Below are 24200 nucleotides of genomic sequence, written 5' to 3' on the forward strand. Positions count from 1 at the left end.
ATGGAGGTGTTGCCGTACTGGGAGCCAATGGAGGTCAGCAGGCGCAGGGAGTGATGGGAGAATGGGACGTTGTGTGAGTTGGGATACAGGCAGCAGGGAAGTGGAGCTGAGGTCACAATCGTATCAGCCATGATCTTTCTGAATGGCGGAGCAGGCTGAAGGAGCCAAACAGCCCACTCCCACTCCTCTTTCCTGGGTTCTCGTGGAGTTTTGGATCAGCTGAAGTTTGTGAATGAGGGGAGGCCAGTCAGGAGAGCATTGGAATAGAGAGAACGATAGCAGCCAGGGAGAGACAGGCTGGGGACGGTGGCGGGGGGGGTGACATTAGTTTCCATCCGCTTCTTTTACATGGTGCCCCCGGCCAGTGAAGTGGAAACTAATTTCACTTCCAGAGAACAGTCAAAACAGAGAAGGAGCAAAACTCCTGAGACACAAGCAAATGAAATAAAAGGTGGGAAAAGGAAACAAGGAGATTGAGAGAGAGAGAAAGAGAAAGAGAGAGAGGGAGATGGATCGAAAGAGACAGAGAAAAAAGGGAAAAAAGACTGAGAGAGGCAGAGGGATAAAAGAGAGGCAGAAATTCATATTTCTGATCCAACTTTATGAAATGGCGAAAGGAAGTCTCGCACTGCAGACTCCGCCTTGTCTGACTGGAAATAATTAATGCAAAGAGAAACTTATAGGATTCCTTTCACAACTGACACGCAAAGGCAAGCTGAGGTTTCACAAATACATTCCATCTGCCTGATCAGCCTTTCCTTCACATCCAACATTAAAGGAGCTTTTCCGTCCAGTGCATCTATACCAGATGTTCTGTCGCCACTGTGACACTCCAAGGCTGGGTGGCAGGATTCGTTTACCCCAGTTACAGATGTTGATGCCGCTTTTGATCAGAACCAGTTGCACATCTGGAGTGCTGGGGCACACGCTACAGAATTGGAGCATTCAAACTGACGCGAGAAATTCTGCTGCTGTCAGATTGGAAACTCTTCCCTTCCGTTGCGTAAAGCAGGTAGAAAGAAAGAACTTGCATTTATGTAGCACCCCTCCCTTGAGCACGGGGTGTCTCAGGCCTACACTGCTGGGCAGCGTCAAAAGTTGAAGCAGCTCAGAAAGTAAGACATCATTGCCAGGCAATGTCAAGCTTGGGTTTTGAAGGGTGCAAGTTTGACAAGGAAGGGAGGGAGGGAGAGAGAGGTGATTGCTCCATCTGCGATTGTGGAAAGCAATGAGTTAGCGTGGGAGATGAGAAGATAGTGACAGGTGAGGAAGGCCATTTCAAAGAATCATAGGGTGCTACAGCACAGGAGGAGTACATTCGGCCCATCGTGCCTGTACTGGCTCCTTGAAAGAGCTATCCAGTTAGTTCCACTCCACCGTTCTTTTTGCAAAGCCCTAAAAATGTTTCCTTTTCAATTCCCTTTCGAAAGTTATTATTCAACCTGCTTCCACTGTCATTTCAAGCAGCGCATTCCAGATCAAACAACTCACTGCGTTAAAACAATTTCCTTCATCTTCTCCCACCAGCTTTAGCCAATTATCTTAAACCTCTGTCCTCTGGTTACTGACCCTCTCCCCAGTAGACACAGTTTCTCCTTATTTATTCACTCAAAGACCCTCACTGATTTTGAACACCTCTGTTAAATCTCCCCTTAATCTTCTCTGCTCTAAGGAGACCAATCCTAGCTTCTCCTGTCTCTCCATATTAATGAAGTCCCTCTTCACTGGTCCTGCCTGTCCATTATGTAGCTACTCCTACCAGGAGATCTGCTGTTATAGTATGTCACCCTCGTCTGTCTTGTGCCATCCTGTGGCTATAACTTTCCATGACTAACTGGGGCTTATACTGTGTGAGGTCCCAGACTTATCACAGATGAATGGCCATTTTCCTTTGTAAGCGTCATGACAGTGACCCGGATGTGTCACCGACCTCGCCTGGTCTCCACCTTCTGAGCCATTGTCTTACTAACTTGTTAGGATCGTCTGCCTCATCCATGTCTTCATGCAGATAGAAGGGGTGACCTCCCCACACCACACCAGCTGATGGGCCCGGCATTTAGTTATGCATGACTGCCAAGTTGGGTTCCCAGGGTATGAAGGCTGGTGCACACAAGCAGCTACCTGCAGTCATAAATGACAACTGGAGAGTTGCAGGATGCCGGTTTGCCCCAACCACATTCTTCCTGCCGTGGGTCTATGCTTAGCAGGGGCTCAAGGGTACAAACATCTCCCATACACCCCCTGGCAAAATTCTGGTAAATCAAGTTGATTAACTGATGTACTTGATCTCAACACACTGAGGATGAAAGTGGAGGGTGAGAGTGGAGGATGAGAGTGGAGGGTGAGAGTGGAGGATGAGAGTGGAGGATGAAAGGGGAGGAAGAGAGGGGAGGAAGAGAGGGGAGGATGAGGGATTCGGAGGTTAGGAGGAATTGGAGAGGGAAGTCGACAAATACAAAATGACTTTCTGCAAGTTGGCAGAAGATAGTCAAATGATCCTTTCTTCATGCTGATTCAAATCTAAATTAATTTCCAAGATTACAAAAGGAAAGGACAAAAGTTGACCCAGAATCTTGAGATTGATAGATTTTTGTTGGGAAAGTGTATCAAGGCTTACAGTAAGGTAGGTAAATGACATTAAGATGCAGATCAACTATGATCTAATTGAATGGCAGAGCAGTGACTGGCCTCCTTCTGTTCCTATGTCAGATTGTTCTCTATTGGGAAAGAGTTGGATCTCAGTGAAACACCAGGAAATTAGGAATGAGGAGAAATCAGGCAGAACTTTTATTTCAGCCCAAGGGAAGTTCAGGTGTAGAATAGTTCCCTATGGAAGTGCATTGAAGGAGCAACTGCAAGTTGGGTCGATTGATGGCCAGAGAGAGAAAGGGCTGAGAGATGAGGGAAGGGATAAATTTAAACTTGACCAGATTGGCTCTAGTGAGGCACTAATGGCCTTAAAGTAGAGTCAATTGACTCGTTAACAAGGGGACTCCGACTGTCGCCATTTTTTACAGAGGGCCCTCCATTGGGTGGTCCAAATACCTGTTTTGGGTGTTAGGCCTTTTTATTATCCAAATGAGGGACCATGTGACATAAGGAGGCCATTGGCTACCATTTTGCCATTGCGCTGTGCACTCTCCTGGCAGCACAGAGATAATTATCCTTGTGGGTCAACAGTGAACCTCTGGGGTTTAGAGAAATAACCCAGACTGTGGCTCTGATTGCAAACACACCCCCCACACCCTGACCCCAGGAATGACCCTGTGGCCAGCTGCTCAAGGCTGCACCAGCCCAAATCTGGACAGTCAGAGGGTTGTAATGAGTTGAGGGGATGTCTGCCTGGAGCACATTAGGACAAGGTGGGGAGATGAGGTCGAGGGATAGAGGGAAAAGATGGGTCGGTGGGGTTGGGAGATACGGGGAGAAGGTGGTATTGTGGGATTTGGGGAGAAGTTGGGATTGCAGGATAGGTGGAGAAATTGGGATTGGGGGATATGGGGAAAAGTCGGGACTGGGGATATGGGGAGAAGTTGGGATTGGGGATATGGGGAGAAGGTGAGATTGGGGATAGGGGTAGAAGGTAGTATTGAGGGATATGGGGAGAAGGTGAGATTGGGGATATGGGGAGAAGGTGGTATTGAGGGATATGGGGAGAAGGTGGGATTGGGGATGCAGGGAGAAGTTGGAATTGGGGATGTGGGGAGAAATCAGGATTGGGAATATGGGGAGAAGGTGGTAATGGGGAATATGGGGGGAAGTCAGGGTTGGGGATATGGGGAGAAGTTGGGATTGGGGATATAGGGAGAAGTTGGGACTGGGAGATTTGGGGAGGGATAATGGGCTTGGGGGATACTGAGAAGACAGTCATACCTGATTTGAGCTATGCATTGGTCCAGGTTGTTGGTGATCTGCATTAACCAGCCTTGCTGGTGTCGTTTTGTTAGAGCTGCCTCATCAACCTGAAAGGAAAGGGTTAATTGTATGGTTACTTTGTCAGATTACTTTCACCCAATCAAATTGATTCACTGGGTTCCCATGATTCCAACATTAAAGGGGAGACTCATTCCATTGATTTGTCCGAAACACCCAATCAGATGCAATTTCACAGTTCCTGATGTCTTTCAACCACCCCATCTTGTTGTGCTTTACATGTTAGAATAGCGGCAGCCTCCAAATCACAACTAAGATACTACAGATGCCGGAAATCTGAAATAAAGACTCAGCAGGCCTGGTAGCATCTGAGGAGAGAGAAACAAAGTCAACCAGCAGAAACTTCCAGTCCTGCAGCAGTAATGAGCTTGGTGGGCGAGGGAACTTAATTTGGTGAGAGGCCAAAAATCATTTTCCCACCGATGGGATGAACTGTCAGAATTCTGTCCTCTGGATTTTAAAGGTGAGTTAAAGGCAGGTCAAGCTTCCTGATGATCAATGTCGGGAATACCTTTTGCATGCATCAGCCTGTCAAGCATGTTCGTTAAGACAGCCAGTTCGCTGGAATTAAGTTTCCCTCCAAATTAATTACCGAGAAATTAAAACATTCACTTTTACAACTGTATATAAGTGGTGTGGACCTGGCAAGCTTGACTTCTTCCACCGCTTTGAGATGAGTGCATACTACTTTCACCTTCTTGGGAGCTGCTCAAAGCTTGACTAGGAACATAGGAGCAGGAGTAGGCCATTCAGCCCATCAAGCCTGCTCCGCCATTCAATAAGATCATGGCTGATCATCTACCTCCGCGCCATTTTTTCCCACTATTCCAATATTCCTTGATGTTTTTTGTATCTTCTTGAGCATGCTCACTGATTGAACTTCCACAGCCCTCGGGGTAGAGAATTCCAAAGATTCACCACCCTCTGAGTTAAGAAGTTCCTCTCATCTCAGTCCTAAATGGCCTGTCCCTTATTCTGAGACTGTGTCCCCTGGTTCTAGACTCACCAGCCAGGGGAACCATCCCATCCACATCCACCCTGTCACGCTCTGTAAAAATTTTGAAAATTTCAATGTGATCCCCTCTCATTCTTCGAAACTCTAGAGAATACAGGCCCAGTTTCCTCAATCTCTCCTCATAAGACAATCCTGCCATCCCAGGAGTCAGTCCGGTGAATCTCTGTTGCAGTCCCTCTATGGCAAGTATCTCCTTTCTTATATAAGGTGACCAAAACTGTACATAATACTCCAGGTGCGGTCTCACCTAGGCTCTATAAGAGCAGCAAGACATCTTTACTCCTGTACTCAAATCCCCTCGCGATGAAGGCCAACATACCATTTGCCTTCCTAATTGCTTGCTGCACCTGCCTGTTAGTTTTCAGTGACTCATGAACAAGGACACCCAGGTCCCTTTGGACATCAACACTTCCCAACCTCTGACCATTTAAGAAACACTCTGCCTTTCTGTTTTTTCTACTAAAGCGGGTAACCTTACATTTATTCACATTATATTCCAACTGCCATGTTCTTGCCCATTCACTTCACCTGTCCAAATCCCCTTGAAGCCCCCTTGCATCCTCCTCACAACTTACATTCCCATCTAGTTTTGTGTCATCAGCAAATTTGGAAATATTACATTTGATCCCCACATCCAAATCGTTTCCATAAGTTGTGACCAGCTGTGGCCCGAGCACTGATCCTTGTGGTACCCCACTAGTAACAGCCTGCCATCCTGAGAATGGCCCGTTTATTCATACTCTCTGCTTTCTGACAGTTAACCAATTCTCAATCTGTACCAGCATATTACCTCAATCTCAAGAGCTCTAATTTTGTTTACTAACCTCCTGAGTGGGACCTTATCAAAAGCCTTCTGAAAATCCAAATACACCACATCCACTGGTTCTCCCTTATCTATGCTTCAGGTAACATCCTCAAAAAACTCCAACAGGTTTATCAAACACGATTTCCCTTTCATAAATCAACGTTGACTCTGCCCAATTATATCATTATTTTCTAAGTGTCTAATTATTACATCCTTTAAAAAAAGATTCTAACACTTTCCCTACTACTGACGTCAAACTAACAGGTCTATAGTTCTCCGTTTTCTCTTTCCCTCCATTCTTAAATAGTGGGGTTACATTTGCTACTTTCCAGTCTGCAGGAACCTTTCCGGAATCTATAGAATTTTGAAAGATAATCACCAATACACCCATTATCTCTATAGTCACCTCTTTCAACACTCTGGGATGTAGCTCATCAGGTCCAGGGGATTTATCGACCTTCAATCCAATTAATTTTCGAGTACTACCTCTTTATTAATACTAATTTCTTTTATTTCCTCATTTTCACAAGCCCCTTGGTTTCCCCAGCATTTCTGGGAGATTTTCTGTGAAGACAGACACCAAGTAATTGCTTAGTTTCTCCACAGTTTCCCTATTCTCCATTAAAAAAATCCCCTGTTCCCACCTGAAATGGAGCCACATTTTTCCTTGCTAACCTTTCCTTTTCACACACCTCAATAAAATGTTATAGTCCGCCTTTGTGTTTCTCACCAGCTTGCACTCATATTTTTTTCCCCCCTTTTTTTAATCAGTTTCTTGGTCCTCCTTTGCCGGGTTCTAAATTGCTCCCAATCGTCGGGGTTACCACTTTTCCTGGAAACCTTAAAAGCCACTTCCTTTGATTTAACGCCATCTTTAATTTCTTTTTTTTTAGCCGCAGTTGATTTACCTTTCCTGTTGGGTTTTTGTGTCTTAGAGGAATGTACATTTGTTGTAGACCATATAATGTACACACTCCAGGGATTCATCCTCCACAGCATTAGTGCTAATTAGGTTTACCCAGTCTATATGTCATTTGAAATCACCCATTATTACTGTATATCCCATGTTCCATTCAGCTCTAACTTCCTGACTTACACCGTGCCCGACCCTAGCACTACTGTTTGGTGGTGTATTTTTTTTTTCATTCATTCACGGGATGTGGGCTTCGCTGGCTGGGCCAGTATTTATTGCCCATCCCTAGTTGCCTTTGAGAAGGTGGTGGTGAGCTGCCTTCTTGAACCGCTGCAGACCATGTGGTGTAGGTACACCCACAGTGCTGTTAGGAAGGGATTTTGACCCAGCGACAGTGAAGGAACGACGATATATTTCCAAGTCAGGATGGTGAGTGACTTGGAGGGGAACCTCTAGGTGGTGGTGTTCCCATCTATCTGCTACCCTTGTCCTTCTAGATGGTTGTGGTCATGGGTTTGGAAGGTGCTGTCAAAGGAGAACATCTTCATTGTGATCTAAGATCCTCTCTCACCAATGTACTGATCATCCCTTGTTTACAGGTCCAGCCCACCTCCTTTTCCTTTTTGCCTGTCTTTCCTAAATGACGAATATCCTTGAATAGTCAATTCCCAGTCCTGGTCACCCTGTAACCATGTCTCCATTATGGCAATTAAGTCAAACCCATTTACCTCTATTTGTGCCTTCAAATAATCTACACTGTGTGAATGCTGCATGCATTCAGATAGAGTGCCCTTAACTTTGCCTTTTGAATATTACTCCGCATTCTGACCCTATTTGATGCTTTTGTTTTGTCTGCCTTCTAAATGTCACTTGCTACCTTTCTACTTCCTGTTATCAGTTTTGCTTCCCTCCAATCTGAGCTCCCGCTCAGGTTCCCAACCCTCCCAACAGCACTAGCAAACCTCCCTGCAAGGATGTTAGTCCTGATCCTGCTAAGGTGCAGCCCGTCCATCTTGTACAGGTCCCACCTGCCCCAGAAATGGTCCCAATGCCTCAGAAATCTAATGCCATCCCTCCTACACCATTTCTCCAACCACATGTTCAACCACTGACTCCTTTTATTCCTATGCTCACTAGCACGTGGTACTGGGAGCAATCCTGAGTTTACAGCTTTTGAGGTTCTGCTTTTTAATTTCTTTCCTAATTCGCTAAAATCTGCTTTCAGGACCTCATCCCTCTTCGTACCTATGTTTGGTACCAATATGGACCACAACTTCTGACTGTGCACCCTCCCCCAGAAGAATTTCCTGCAGCCGCTCAGTGACATCCTTGGCCCTGGCACCAGGGAGGCAACAAGCCATCCTCGAGTCATGTCCATGGCCACAGAAATGTCTTTTTGTTCCCCTCACTAATGAATTCCCTATCATTATTGCTCTTCCACTTTCCTTTCTCCCCTCCTGTGCAGCTGAGCCACATGTGGTGCCACATTCTTGGCTCCTGCTACAGTCCCTCTGAGGAGCCCTCCCAGTATCCAAAATGGAAATCTGGTTAACAAGTGAGATTGACTCGGGGACTCCTGCACCGCCTGCTTGGTTCTCTTAGACTCCCTGGCAGTCACCCATTCTCTCTCTGTCTGCACACTCCTAACCTGTGGTGTGACCACCTCCCTAAACGTGCTATCCACGTGGTTCATAGCCTCGTGGTCACACCACAGTGACTCCAGCCGCCGCCAGAGTTCCAAAACCCGGAGCTCAAGCTCCTGCAGCCGGTGACCCTTCCTGCAGATGTGTTTGTCCAGGACACATGACTTCCCACATACCACAGGATGCACATCCCGCTGGGCCGAGCTGCCCCGCCATACCTTAACTTTTATAAACTATTTATTATATGTAGAATAACTTACCGGTTACTCACCAATCAGCTTCTTCCCCTGTACTGAAGTTAGAACCAAATACTGGAGGCTGAAAAAGGTAGATCTAGATTCAGTTGACAGCCTCTGTGTCCCCTTTACGCCCGCTCTATACCATATTGGATGCTGGTGGCACAAGTTGCACAAGGGCTGGAAGTGGGGGATATGGTGGATGGGTGGAATGGACACTGCACCTGGGAGGTAGGCTAAGGGGGGAATGGGAGGGAGGCTGTCTGTGTGCCCTTTAAATATGGCACCTGGATCTTCAACCCTATGAGGTAACGGCAGGGAGGGAGACCTCCTGACTGACCCTCTGCAAGAATTGTTGTGTTCCGCACTGATTCATAAGTAATGAGCTGAGCAGCACAAGGTCATGTGAGTTCTGCCCCCCCCAGCAGAAATCACCGCGACTTCTGCTCCTGCCACCGAACTTAGACTCCAGAATGGAAGATTCTCCCCAGCATTTCAGGTCAATGACGTCTTGCCAAAACAGAAAATTTGGTGATGTAACGGGAGTTTAAACAAGTGCAGAGACAGGGAAAGCAGGAAGGGGAAGAAAGAAATGTCTGTGGTAGGATAGAGTGCAGGAGAAATTAAATGACCAAAGGATGACGGGTGATTGCTGAAATGAGTGCTGAGGTTGACTGGTTGTAAGTGCTGAATCAAATGGAAACTCTAAGAGCTGCACCTCAGCTTTCCACAAGGTACTTTCCAGTTTTCTGGACCCAACACTGAGTTCAACAGTTTCAGATCATAACCAGAATAGACATGATGGGCTGAATGGCCTCCTTCTGTGCTTTAACCATCCCGTGAGTCTGTGAACCTCCTCCCCAAATTTCCTGGACAGCAGCCGCTGGTAATGATTCTGCTGTCGCTGAGTTACTAGAATCTGACATTAGGGTCAAAGTGACTGAGCCCTTCACCAATCAGCTGATGAGAGAGATTCTCTATATCGATGGCCATTAGTCTGCACATGCTTGTGGGGAGACACCAATACTAGGAGACATCAATATAAGATAGTTCCAACAAATCCCATCGGGAATTCAGAAGGAACTCCTTTACCCAAGGCAGTGGTGAGAATGTGGAACTTGTTCCCGCAGGGAGTGGTTGAGGTGAATAGTATTGAGACAATCACAGGATCACAGAATGGTTACAGCACAGAGGGAAGGCATTTGGTCCATCGTGTCTGTGCCCGCTCCCCATACAAACAGTCCACCTGGTGCCATTATCCCGCCTTCTTTCCAAAACCCTGCACGTTTCACCTTTCCAGATAATAGTCCAATTCCCTTTTGAACGCCTGGATTGAATCTGTCTCCACCACACTCTCAGGCAGCGCATTCCAGATCCTAACCACTTGCTGCATGAAAATAGCTACTCCTCGTTTCTCCATTGCTTCTTTTGCCAGTTATCTTAAACCTGTGCCCTCTCGTCCTTGATTCTTCCACCAAGGGGAGCTCGACAAACAGATGAGGGAGAGAGGAATAGAAGGATATGTTGATAGGGTGAGTTGATATAGAGTAGAAGGAGGCTCATGAGGGACATGAACAGCAGCACCAACCTTTTGGATGGAATGATTGTAGATTCTATGTAATTCTGTGTAATAATGGGCAAGGTTTTGTTAAAAGGCATTTCACAGCTGATTAGTTGAATATTTTGATGAGGTCACTAACGGAAAACAAAGTTAATTTTCTTCGTAACTTCAGAAACCGTAGGATCCAGGTACCTCATCCTCACACCCCCCAACCCCACCACCCCCAAATGCCAGAATTCTGCCCCTACCCCAGAGGATGGACAGTCTACTCTCTTGTCATTATTTAGAATTGATAAAGAAAGTCACAGAATTTTTAACTGGAAAATACCAACTTCCCCTGGCCCCTCCAACAACGATAATGGGGCACAAAAAAGCCCTTTACGCACACATGCAGGTTTCCACTAAGGTTACACTGGTTGTAGGAGCAAGAGGAGGCCATTCAGCCCTTCGAATCTGCTCCACCGTTCTACTAGACCCTGGCTGATCTGAACCTCAAGTCTATTCACCTGCCTTTGCTCCATACCCCTCAAAACCTTTAACCCAATTAAAATCGATCGGAAGCAAAATACTTTTGGATACTGGAATAAAAACAGAAAACGCTGGAAGTACTCAGCAGGCCAGGCAGCGCCCGAGACGGAGCTAATTGGCTGAATTTTGCCACTAACATGCCAATCCCGACGTTGGGATAAATTCCAGGTCGGGAATTTGGCTGTGGAGCCAGGCCAGATGTGTCCTTCCCAAAGGCGACCAGTTAAGGAGCCACAACCCAATTGGGAATAGCAGCTGGGTTCTGGCACCGGGGGTCTGATCAGTGTGGCCCTCGGGATAAGGGCCCCTGGTCACCCTCGCAGTGTAGGTGATGCCAACCAGAGTGGCAGTGTCACCATGGAGGGTCCTTGAGTGGGAGGGAAGTGGCTGCCATTGCAGCTAGGCAGCGTTAATGGAGACGTCAGTTGTGTGAAGTTGCAGCAAGGGCAGTGCCTGATATTTAGGGATAGATCCCCTTTGTCGATCACTGCAGGATATTAATGTAAACCCTGAACTGAGCTGCAGCTCAGAACTCCCACCATGAAGCCAGTTTTGATCCATTGTCGGGCTCCTGACACAGTGGGGATGGGGTGACACTGGGGTAGTTACAGCGCTGAAAGGAAAACTGCCCTTGATTGGGGATTTAGTTGACTTCATTGCCTGCACACCTTCATGGAGCGGGTTGCTGGCTCTGGCAATGTCACCCAGAAGCAGGACAGTGTCAAGGAACTACCCTGGCAGGGCTTTCCAGTAATTTCCCAGACACCCCCTCCCACCCCCCCACCCCCACCCCACCCCCCACCCCCCCACCTCTAAACCATCTCCAATTGGCCGGGAAAATTCAATCCAATGTTTCAGGTTGAAGCACTCTCGTCAGAACGGGAAGAAGTTAAACATTTAGCAGTTTATTATCAGTAAATCCATCCATCTCAGATTGAAAGCTCCAATTGTGCCCCAGCCACACAGCTTTTAAGGGGAGAGAGTTCCAGATATTCACAAACTTTTGTGTGAAAAAATGTTCCCTGATTTCACCCCTGAATATCCTGGATCTAAGTCTGAGTGTATGTATTAGTGTGTTCACTGCCCTGTGTGCGTGTATTAGTGTGTTCACTGCCCTGTGTGCGTGTATTAGTGTGTTCACTGCCCTGTGTGCGTTTATTAGTGTGTTCACTGCCCTGTGTGCGTTTATTAGTGTGTTCACTGCCCTGTGTGCGTGTATTAGTGTGTTCACTGCCCTGTGTGCGTGTATTAGTGTGTTCACTGCCCTGTGTGTGTGTATTAGTGTGTTCACTGCCCTGTGTGTGTGTATTAGTGTGTTCACTGCCCTGTGTGTATGTATTAGTGTGCTCACTGCCCTGTGTGTATGTATTAGTGTGTTCACTGCCCTGTGTGTGTGTATTAGTGTGTTCACTGCCCTGTGTGCGTGTATTAGTGTGTTCACTGCCCTGTGTGTGTGTATTAGTGTGTTCACTGCCCTGTGTGCGTGTATTAGTGTGTTCACTGCCCTGTGTGTGTGTATTAGTGTGTTCACTGCCCTGTGTGCGTGTATTAGTGTGTTCACTGCCCTGTGTGTGTGTATTAGTGTGTTCACTGCCCTGTGTGCGTGTATTAGTGTGTTCACTGCCCTGTGTGTATGTATTAGTGTGCTCACTGCCCTGTGTGTATGTATTAGTGTGTTCACTGCCCTGTGTGTGTGTATTAGTGTGTTCACTGCCCTGTGTGTGTGTATTAGTGTGTTCACTGCCCTGTGTGCGTGTATTAGTGTGTTCACTGCCCTGTGTGTGCGTATTAGTGTGTTCACTGCCCTGTGTGCGTGTATTAGTGTGTTCACTGCCCTGTGTGTATGTATTAGTGTGCTCACTGCCCTGTGTGTATGTATTAGTGTGTTCACTGCCCTGTGTGTGTGTATTAGTGTGTTCACTGCCCTGTGTGCGTGTATTAGTGTGTTCACTGCCCTGTGTGTGTGTATTAGTGTGTTCACTGCCCTGTGTGCGTGTATTAGTGTGTTCACTGCCCTGTGTGTATGTATTAGTGTGTTCACTGCCCTGTGTGTATGTATTAGTGTGCTCACTGCCCTGTGTATGTATTAGTGTGTTCACTGCCCTGTGTGTATGTATTAGTGTGCTCACTGCCCTGTGTGCGTGTATTAGTGTGCTCACTGCCCTGTGTATGTATTAGTGTGCTCACTGCCCTGTGTGCGTGTATTAGTGTGTTCACTGCCCTGTGTACACATGCTAGTGTGTTCACTGCCCTGTGTACATATGTTAGTATGTTCACTATCCTGTATTAGTGTGTTCACTGTCCCGTGTACGTGTATTATGCGTTCACTGAATGTGTACATGTATTAGTGCATTCACTGCCCTGCGTACACTTGTTAGTGTGTTCACTGCCCTATGCACGTGTATTATTGTGTTCACTGCCCTGTGTACATGTATTAGTGTCTTCACTGCCCTGTATACATATGTGAATGTGTTCACTGCCCTGTGTACTTGTATTAGTGTGTCCACTGCCCTGTATATATGTGCTAATGTGTTCACTGCCCTGTATACATATGTGAGTGTGTACACTGCCCTGTGTACATGTATTAGTGTGCTCACTGCCCTGTGTACATATGTGAGTGTGTACACTGCCCTGTGTACATGTATTAGTGTGCTCACTGCCCTGTATACATATGTGAATGTGTTCACTGCCCTGTGTACTTGTATTTGTGTGCCCACTGCCCTGTGTATATGTGCTAATGTGTTCACTGCCCTGTATACATATGTGAATGTGTTCACTGCCCTGTGTACTTGTATTAGTGTGCCCACTGCCCTGTGTATATGTGCTACTGTGTTCACTGCCCTGTGTACATATGTGAGTGTGTACACTGCCCTGTGTACATGTATTTGTGTGCTCACTGCCCTGTATACATATGTGAATGTGTTCACTGCCCTGTGTACTTGTATTTGTGTGTCCACTGCCCTGTGTATATGTGCTAATGTGTTCACTGCCCTGTATACATATGTGAATGTGTTCACTGCCCTGTGTACTTGTATTAGTGTGCCCACTGCCCTGTGTATATGTGCTACTGTGTTCACTGCCCTGTGTACATATGTGAGTGTGTACACTGCCCTGTGTACATGTATTAGTGTGCTCACTGCCCTGTGTTCATGTGCTAGTTTGTTTTATGAGGATTCCCTTCATCAGAGGCACTAAATTTTCATTATAAAGACCTCAATTACATCACCCCTCGACTTGCTATACTCAAGGGAGCAGAAGCCTAGCCTACTCAACCTGTCCTTATAAATTTACCCCTTAGCCCTAATGTCGTTCTGGTGAGTCTATGCTACTCCCTCTCCAGGGCCAATATCTCCTTTCTGAGGCACGGGGCCCAGAATTGAACCCAGTTGTTTCAGATGGGGCTGGACTAAGGCTTTGTACAAACTGGAGTTGATTCCACATTCTCACATTACTCCATCCCAGTATATTGCAGCTGCTCAATGTTAGAGGCCCTGCAATAAACCCATTTCTGATGGATGGGCAGATTTATTGCTTCACGTTGTGAAACAAAATGACCAGCCCAGGAGGACCATGTTTGAAAGTTTCAGTCAGCAGCCTGAGAGTGAATTTCCGAATGGCACTTAGCCTCGGAGAAGCAGCAGTTTCTGGAACCTTCACTGACTGAAGCCTTCCGTCACCCCCACCCCCCAACCTCCCAACAGTAACCAAAATTCACTGGCCAGATATGTTGCTAAGTAACGTGGTTTCCTGTGATTCCGTGTACTCTTTGTTTGAAAGCCCCATGATTAACACAAAGAGGACACAGCCCAGGGTCAACCACTATACGGTTGCTGTGTTGTTCTTATTGTAGAAGGGAGTTGGCCTCAATGAAAGAATCTGCATGTTGTTCATTTTCAGGCGAGCCAGGACATTGAGGGGAACTTGCTTGTATGGTCTTGTCCCAATGTTTTCTTCAAGACTGAATGAGCACCTTGTATCTTAATGCCAGGAGTTGCTCAATGATCTTTATCTTCCCATTCCAAAAGACAACTCAGCTCTGCTTCGGTTGAAGAGGAACATTCTCAAACTTTGCCAAATCTTTTCCTCTCTGCTGCCAAATACCTCTCTGCTCAACAACCAGTAACAGGAAAACCACACCTGGTAGCTGCAGAGATTATTAGCTTTAATTATTGTTTGTTTTTGGGTTGGGGCCACCACTGACAAGGTGAGCATTTATTGCCCATTGCGACAGTCCATGCGGTGTAGGTACACCCACAGTGCTGTTAGGGAGGGAGTTCCAGGATTTTGACCCAGCGACAGTGAAGGAACGGCGATATATTTCCAAGTCAGGATGGTGAGTGACTTGGAGGGGAACTTGCAGGTGGTGGTGTTCCCATCTATCTGCTGCCCTTGTCCTTTTAGATGGTAGTGGTCGTGGGTTAGGACAGTGCTGTCTAAGGAGCCTTGGTGAGTTGCTGCAATGCACCTGGTCTATGGTACGCACTGCTGCTACTGTGCGTCGGTGGTGGAGGGAGCAGGGCCTGGGAGAGGGGGCTGCACAGGGTGCTAATCACCAGGACACTTACGCTTAGTGGGGGCTGGGCTCATTGGCTGAGTAGCCTGTCAATCTGGATGGTCAATGTCCAAAAGCAGCCAATTTGGCGCGCAGACCATCTTGATTGACAGGCTACTTGGCCAATCACTACTGTTGTTCAGCAATCATTGGCCGAATAGGGCATGCCAGATTACCTCGCGTCAGGACTCACGTGAGGGATTGTTCTGTTTCTGTTCTGTTGGAGCTTTCTTCACTTCAGAACTAGCTGGAGGCTGCTGGGGTGCAAGGTAAGGTAAAGCGCATAGTGCCTCACCTCTACCCCCAGAAGGCATTTCCCAACCTCCTCCCTCAATGGCGTGTAGTCCAGGCCCCTGGGCCAGGCCCATCCCAAACTGACCTCCTCCCTCGATGGTATGCGGCCTGCCCCAGAGACACACCTTGTTTCAGTCCCTAGGTGAATGCAAGTGACCAGGGAAATGTTCTCCACTGTACCCAGGCCAACATTCAAGGTCATAGCGAGCAACAATATAATGAATCAGACTGCAACTCACTTGGACATATTTAATGTTGAAAGCTGTTAATTTGTTGGCTTTTCAAGGAACATAACCTTAACCCTTGTTGAGTTCACTTTAATCTTGGACATTAAATGGAATCCTGTCATAAGTAGAGCCTGGTTGATAAGTTATTGTGAAACATTAAACCTGTACTGATTTAAGCCCTAGCGATTAATCTTGATCTATCAAGTATTTAGTATACTGGGCTGGGCCCTTTCTGACCCGACCTCCTCCCTCTCAATAGTGTGGTCCTGCTTTCACTTTGCCTGTGAATTAGTTGATTGGTTGTGTGCAGCTTTGGTCTCCTTATCTGAGGAAGGATGTTCTTGCTATAGAGGGAGTGCAGCAAAGGTTTACCAGACTGATTCCTGGGATGCGGGACTGACGCATGATGAGAGATTGAGGCGGTCAGGATTATATTCGCTGGAGTTCAGAAGAATGAGGGGGGATCTCATAGAAACCTATAAGATTCTAACAGGACCAGACAGGGTAGATGCAGGAAGGATGTTCCCAATGGTGGGGGAGTCCAGAACCAGGGGTCACAGTCTGAGGATATGGGGTAGACCATTTAGGACTCAGATGAGGAGAAATTTATTCACCCAGAGAGTGGTGAGCCTGTGGAATTCACTACCACAGAAAGTAGTTGAGGCCAAAACATTGTATGTTTTCAAGAAGGAGTTAGATATAGTTCTTGGGGCGAAAGGGATCAAAGGGATCAAGGCAGAAAGGGGGAGCAGGATATTGAGTTGGACGATCAGCCATGATCATAATGAATGGCGGAGCAGGCTCGAAGGGCCGAATGGCCTACTCCTGCTCCTATTTTGTATGATTTCTATGTTTCTATGATAGGGTGCCCTTCACAACCTCACAAACGTGCTTCTCTCAGGTGTCTCAGCTATTGTGAAGTATTTCTGCGATCAATGTTGATATGTAGGGAATTCAGATGTCCAGTTAGCGCTGACCAAGATTCACAAACAGAAAGGACCAGATGCTGGGAATTGGGGGTGAAATTAGATTATTGGGTGCTGCTATGGGGTACCTTAAAGTTCTGAAATGGTAGTTTGCAGCACAAGCACATATTTCTGATGCAAATTGTGCTGACTGGTGGCTGATTGCCATATTGTTGAGGGGGTTTGTGCAAATGTTGTAATATATATGTTTAAGGGATTGCAGCATGACATCACCAGAAGGGCAGTGTGTCACGTGATCCAGTTTAAGTTTCACTTTTGCTTTGAGCAGAGTTCACACATGCAGCTCTGATGTCTTCAAGCTTTCTATCCATGTATATTTGTTCTCATGTACCTAGTTTAAATAAATGAACCCACAACGTGTTTACACAATGCCTTATGAGTGACTGGTGCCTTTATATTATTATAACACACGCGACATGGTGTGCAGCAGTGGTTCCTTCTAAACAACAGCAGCAATATTAAGTACAGGTACAACATGGTGAAGTCTTAGATCATGTTACATGGCATGAGATGACCCTCGATTCTTTGGTCAGACCGTAACAGAGTCACAGCATCAGAAAGCGTTGAAAACACAGCGTGGTGACTGCACAGCAAAGCTTTGAAGATACGGTGCTCAAATAAAAAGCTTGTAAGCAGACAGATATCTCGCAGTGAGATTGCAGCGCATAACCTGTCAGTTCAGTGTTGGGACAGCATGTTGAGAGGGCCAGCACTTTGAGAGGACCAGCAACAGCTTAGCTCAGTTAGAAAAGGTGAGTGACCAGGGTATGGGCCGGATCAATAGTGAGCGAGAAAGGGTCAAACAAAAAAAAAACACAAACAAAAAATCCTCAATAATCAGGCCAGAGAAGGCGGCAATTATAACAGGTGGAGATTCAGAAAAACATGCAAAAACAGCTACAGCGCCACTCATCCCAGGTACTATAGGAGAAGGAAGGTCAAAGGGATATTGTCAAAACCTTCACAAAAATCCCGCTGACCTGCTAACCAAATTCAAAATGTTTAAAGTGCATACAGAGCGATGCGGCAGAATCATCTGGTTCCGTCAGTGATGGGCATCATGGCGGGCTTGAGCAGACAATATAGCGAGAAGGCCAAAAATCAGTTTCATGCCATCGTGAAACCAGTTTGTGATTGTTCGCTCCGCCCAACAATGGTGCTCTGAGTTTCCCATTGCCGCACATCGGGAACCTAATTTCAATACTTTAACATCTCATTATAATCCCAGCTCCACCGGAATCATCCCTCTCCAACACTGGATCATCTGAGCACATCGATGTGATCCCACACTGACGTCTTTCACAACCGTACAGAAGTGGTGTGCACCTGGTGAGCTGCCCTTCACTCAGGACTTTGAGGTTTGTTTGCCCACCTTGTTTCGAGCAGCACTCGGGGTCTCAGCCCCAGGATTCACAGGCAGCACCACATCACTGCTAGGGGGACTCACGGGCAGGTCTCTACCCACCAGACCAGCTGTAAGGTCGGGGGGGGCTTTTCACCAGCTGCAGGGCTGGGGCTTTGGGGAAGGGGGAGAAGTGGCCTCAGGCAAGGGAAGAGGCTGCAGGGTGAGGGCTGTACTGGGGAAGGAGGGTATCCCAGGGTGTGTGTAGGGGGCACATGTTGATCTGTGCAAATGGCCTCATGATGGTGAGGGCTGAGGAGGCAGCCTCCAGAGGAGATGAGGCCAGATGGAGATGTGAGGGTGAGTGTGAGAGAGTGAGTGGTGATGTCCCTTGAGCTGGCAGTGAGTGAGATGCCAGTGAGTGTGTGATGGGTGTGTGTGTGTGTGTGAGTTTAGAGGATGAGATGGTTGCCGTACCCTGGCGATATGGATGAGATCATTCATCCTCTTTCTGCACTGGATGGCCAACCTCTTCTGTGCAGCATTGGCACTGACCCCCACTGCCATTGCCTCCCAAGCCGGAGTGGAGAGATTGCTGGACCTCCTGCGGCCAGAGTGGGGGTAGAGGACATCACAGCGGGCCTCTGAAAGGCATCCCAGTGACAGGTCACTGAACTCTCCCTGTCTTTCAGGGCCATGTCTTCACTGGAGCAGCCCTGGGCTCCAGGCATTGAGAACTGTGTGTGCGGCTGCAGTTTAGATATGGCCCCCGGAGTGAGGAAACAGTGAGGTAACGGTGTGGTGGGACATTCAGAGGCTGTCGGCCAGCGAGACGGCGTGTTTCCTGTGGCTACATAATTAATGAGACGGGAAGCGAGGATATGGCATGAAAATCCACCATTCGCCCACTACCGCACTTAGTGCAAATCTGGGACGATTCCACCCATGGGCCTGAAATATCACCCACCCCCACCCCCACCCAGCCGTCAGGCGTGTGTGATCGGTGGGCCTGGGAGCAGTCGGGAAATGGGCCACTCAACACGGTCGGCCTCCGATGATGATTTCACACTGACCAGCATGAAACGCGGGCTGAAAAGCTCAGCGCTGCTGGGGTGTGGGGGGTGGGTGACAACATCATCGGGGGCGCGGGGTGAGTGCTTTCACCGAGCTCCCTGAAGGCAGACAGCTGCCCCAGGGAGAGACAGGCCTGAAAATAATAACAAAAAAAGCTGCAAAAAAATGGTCCATGCGGCACAATCAGGCACCAGAAAGCAGACCCCATAAAAATGCTGTCCCAGACATTTCTTTTTATTTTATTTCCTCATGGAGATTTCATCCCGCCCTCGGATGAGGTTTCATCAAAGATGTAAAGGTTGCCTGGCCGATTGGCCCTTCTGCCAACCCTAAGGTTGGATGGGCCACGAGAAATCGCTGACAATTGCGCCGGTGGCTTCATTGTCGGCGGGCACGCCTCCAACTGCTGCACGCGCCTGCAAAGCGAAATATCGCTCGAGTGCGCGATGACATCAGGATACTCGCCCAACGTCAGCTTGCACAATTTTACACCTGTTTGGTTCAGGCACACCTGCCGAATGTAAAATTCTGTCCGTGGTTTCTTGTGTCTTGTTCCAGGTGTGTCTGAACCAGACAAGCAAGCCATAAGAATTCACCTAGCAATGGGGAATAAAGGTCTACACAGGCTGAACACGTCAGGATTAATAGCAGAAGAGCTAAAGGATCCCCAAAAGATATGGACTACATTGGAAGACCGGTTCAGAATCAGGTTAAACTTCGTATTCATCAACTGGAGTTCATGTCATTTCAAAAGCAGCCCACAGTATCCAGAGACCACTTCATCAGCAGATGCAGAGGGGTAGGTGCTGTCATTTTTCAATTGTGGAGCTGGCAAGCAGAATTGTTGAGTTGGTGATCACACCCAGACCCATGGAAATGTTCCAGAAAGATCTGCTTGACAAGACCAAAACGTAGCAATCTTCAAAGGTTGACAAAGGTTACGGCTCCTACGTACGACCCCAATTATTGACGCACTCACTAGAACACCTAAACCTAGCGAGACATGTGGAAGGTGTGGCCTCCTGTGTGCACCAAGGACATGCCCAGCTTTCCACCAATCCTACAAGGCATGTGGCAGAAAGGGGCCATTGGCAGCGGCAGTGCACTAGAGCAAAGGCTGGTGCAGCAACAAAGAGCCGTGCACTGATCCAAACAGACCGTACACAACGGGGACCTTCAAGTAATAAGAATGACCATCTGGTGTCCTGTCAGAAACATAAACATGAGGCGCTGGACAAACCAAAGCTTCACCATGATGTGCCCAATGAGGTGAGGAGCTGAGAACACATGTTTCACACCGTCAGTCACATGGAAAACACAGATACCATCACACCATCCGAAGCGTTTGCCAAGATTCAAATTATCTGTCCTAAGAAAGTTGGTAACTATTCGATATTGGCCAAGATTGACACAGGGGGAAGTGCCAACCTCCTACTTCTGTGGATTCTAAAAGACAAGAATCCACAGATGGAAGGCCAGGACAAAACCTGCTGCTGTGAAACTTTCAGCGTACAATGGTTCACTAATTCCATGTGCAGTTTCCATGGACCTGGGGGGCAAGTACAATCAGTCCAATTGGGTGTCACAGATGTTCTACTTCGTAGGAACTAAAGGCCCAGTGATTGCAGGTCTACTGGCATGTCGTGACCTCACACTAGTAACAATCCATGGAATCAATCAGACATCACAAGACAGATCAACCTCAGAAACTACCCCTATCACCTCAGTTCATGACCTAACATTGAAATATCCAGAATGTTTTCACAAAATTGGCAGTTTCAATGGAGCTGCAACATTACACTTGCAGCAGAATGCATGTCCATCAATTGATCCACCACCTAAGTGCAGCATCTACTTACAAGACAAATTTAAGATAGAACTAGACAAAATGGAGAAAGACTGAATAATTAGAAGAGTACAAGAGCACACTGATTGGTGCAGCTTAATCATGTGTCATAAAGAAAGACTTGAGAGTATGCCTCGATCCACAACATTTAAACACAGCTTTGAAATGTTATCCTTACAAAATCCCACATTTGAAGTGTTAAACTGAGATTTGAAGGGCAAAATTCTTCTTGAAGCTTAATGCCAAGCATGACTACAGGTCAGTATATCTTACAGAGAAGTCCCAAAAGCTTACTACATTCTGTACCCCGTTCGGACGATGCTGTTTTCAATGACTTCCTTTCGGGCTATCTTAACCAGGATCTCTTTCAAGCTCACATGGACCGCGTTACATGCACTGTGCCTGGATACACCTGTATCGCCGATGACATTGCTGTTGTGGGAAGAACGAAGCAAGAACATGACCATAACCTGCACTTGTTGATGCAAGCGGCACATAGGGCAGGAATTTTCTTTTCCCACTATTTCCATTATTTTTAAATCTATACCTTTTATGCCCTTTTAGTCTTATTTCACCCCACCCCCACTAGAGCTATCTGTACCTTGCTTGTCCTGCTATCCATTCTTAATTAGCACATTCTTTTAGATAATATCACCTCCTTCAACACCTCTTTGATCTTTTGTCTGTGACATCTTTTGGTTATCTGCTCCTATCACTTCTTGCTTGTTCCTACAACCACCCCCCCCATCCCCCACCTCTCCCCCCACCCCCCCACCTTAAACCAGCTTATATTTCACCCCTCTCCTATTTTTACTTAGTTCTGTTGAAGGGTCATGAGGACTCGAAATGTCAACTTTGTTCTGCTCCTCCGATGCTGCCAGACCTGCTGAGTTTTTCCAGGTAATTCTGTTTTTGTTTAGGATTTTTACCTTGCCGGGCAGGAACAGCGGGACGGTCCAAGAGTAGCTGTGAAGCCAACTGCCAGTTAAAGGCCAGCCAGTGTGTGAATTGCGTGCTGAAATGCTCAGCGCTGCCTGGGTGGTGTGGAGGGGGGGAAGGCGAGTGTGGTAGTCAGCACATACACGCGGGTGCGCTCAGCGCAAACTCCCTAAGGGCACAGAGCTGCCTCAGGGAGCTGAAGAATTTTAACATTAAAAATAAACAATCGAAAAATAAGGAAAACATGTCCCCTCATGTCACATGAGCAGGGGAATGTTAAAAGCGAGTTTTAAAAGTTTTTTTTCTAATCCACTGGTCGATACCTCATCCTGCCCCTGGATGGGGTTTCGCAAAAAACGCAAAAGCCGCTTGGCTAATCTGCCCACCTGCCAACCGTGAGGTTGGACGGGCAGGGAAAAATTCAATTTAATTAATTAATTAATGGGCTTAACAATTGTTGGTGGGCGCGCTGCTGACTCTCGCCCTCGCCAGCCGGACACTCGCCTGACATCATCATGCGTCATTTTACGCTCGAGCAGGTCAGGCGCATGCCCGCCCAACAAGGGAAACATTCTGCCCATAACGAAGGGTTGGTGCTCAACTGTCTGAAATGTGCCATCAACGGTCAGCAGATCAGCTTCTTCAGTTCTATTTATTCCAGTGCTGGCCAACATCCTGATCCAAGGGGATATTAAGGCCCTGCCAACTCCTCAAGATAAGGATGATCTTGGAAGATGTCTAGGTCTCATTAATTTCTTGTCTCCATACATTCCCAATTTTGCTGAAAAATCTCCATCGCTAAGGGAATTGCTAAGAAAGGATGTGCCTTTCCTGTGGCACAAAGACCAGGAAAACCCCTTCAAAACTCTGAAACCGTCTTTATCAGAAACATCGACATTGTAATTTTATAATCCCAAGGAGACAACTACTCTGACAGAAAGATCTGGGAGCATACATACCACAAAAAGACAAACTGATTGCATTTGCTTCAAAATCTCTGTCTGTAAGGCAACCCAACTACTCCAACATCGAGTGGGAAACATTAGCTTCAGTGTTTGGAAATGTGTGTTTCCATACCTATCTATTTGGTAAAAGGTTTGATGTAGAGACTGACCACAAGCCCCTGGAGATGATTTGGTGAAAACCATTGACCAGTGCATCGCCGAGATTGCAATGTCTCTTGATAAAGATTCAAGGTTATGACTGTGAGATTAGGTACAGGCCCGGTAACTCGATGGACATATTGGATACGCTTAGCAGATTGCCTAACCCAGTGGAAACAGAAGATAGATCCTTAGATCTACAAGTTGACTTCATTGACACTGAATTTGAAGATGTTCTCCAAATTGTTCTGGTACATTTTGCACAATACAAATGCCAGAAGCTACAAGGAGAAATTCCACACCACAGAAACTAGAAAACCATCATTGAAGGATGACCTGATTCAATTCAGCATGTCCACAAACACGTGAGATTATTTTGGCCTTATCCAGACAGCTAGGCATCTCACGGGGAGTCACTTTTAAAGGCAGCAGATCATCATGCTGGAATCTTTGTGACCTGATTTCCTTCAACAACTTCATCGTTTACATATAGATCGGATGGGAAGACTTACAAGAGAGACAGTCTATTGGCTGGGTATGAACAATAACTTTGAAGTTGTCCTCAAGAAGTGCGAGGCATGTCAAGAGCATATGTCAAGTCAGCACAAAGCACCACTCATTCCACATGAAGTTCCTACTCATCCTTTGTCCAAAATCACATCTGACTGCTTTCATGTCTATGTCGTTGTTGACTACTTTACCAAGGACCCCAAGCACACTTTAGGTGCCATTCAGGTGCGCATTAAATATAATTTATTTGGTGTGCCTAGAGAGATCATTACGGATAACAGTCCATAATTTATTAGTAAGCCATTTCAGGATATATGTGAAAAGTGGAATATCGATCACACTACTTCTTCCCCTCATTACCCTAGATCTAATGGCCTAGCTAATTAAATGATTCATACGGTGAAATCCCTAATTCTCAAATGTAGACAGACCAAGCAAGATCTATACATCGCAATGTTACATTTGAGAGCAACACCTTTAAGTACAACTATTCCATCACCTGCAGAGCTTATGTTTGGCAACCATTACATACCAATTCATGAACTCTTACCCATTCTACTCTCTCAAAAACTAGAGGGCAAATTTTAAAGCTGCAAGAGAAGATGACCAGCGTGCACGATAAAAACGCAGGTGCAGACTTGCCAAATTTACAGTTAGAACAACAAGTTCTCATCCAGGATCCCACAGAAGGTA

At 46.8% G+C, this 24200-nt stretch overlaps 1 protein-coding gene across 1 annotated transcript in view; it reads right to left on the reverse strand.

The window, feature by feature from the left end:
* Positions 1 to 24200, reverse strand: part of uroc1 (urocanate hydratase 1) — a 110562-nt gene that overhangs the window by 43707 nt on the left and 42655 nt on the right. The window contains exon 9 of the mRNA XM_078543100.1: positions 3874 to 3962. Within this exon, the coding sequence (XP_078399226.1) occupies positions 3874 to 3962 (89 nt within the window). The remainder of the gene's footprint in view (positions 1 to 3873; positions 3963 to 24200) is intronic.

The sequence above is a fragment of the Cetorhinus maximus genome, chromosome 6, assembly GCF_964194155.1.
Source record: "Cetorhinus maximus chromosome 6, sCetMax3.hap1.1, whole genome shotgun sequence".
NCBI classification, from domain to species: domain Eukaryota; kingdom Metazoa; phylum Chordata; class Chondrichthyes; order Lamniformes; family Cetorhinidae; genus Cetorhinus; species Cetorhinus maximus.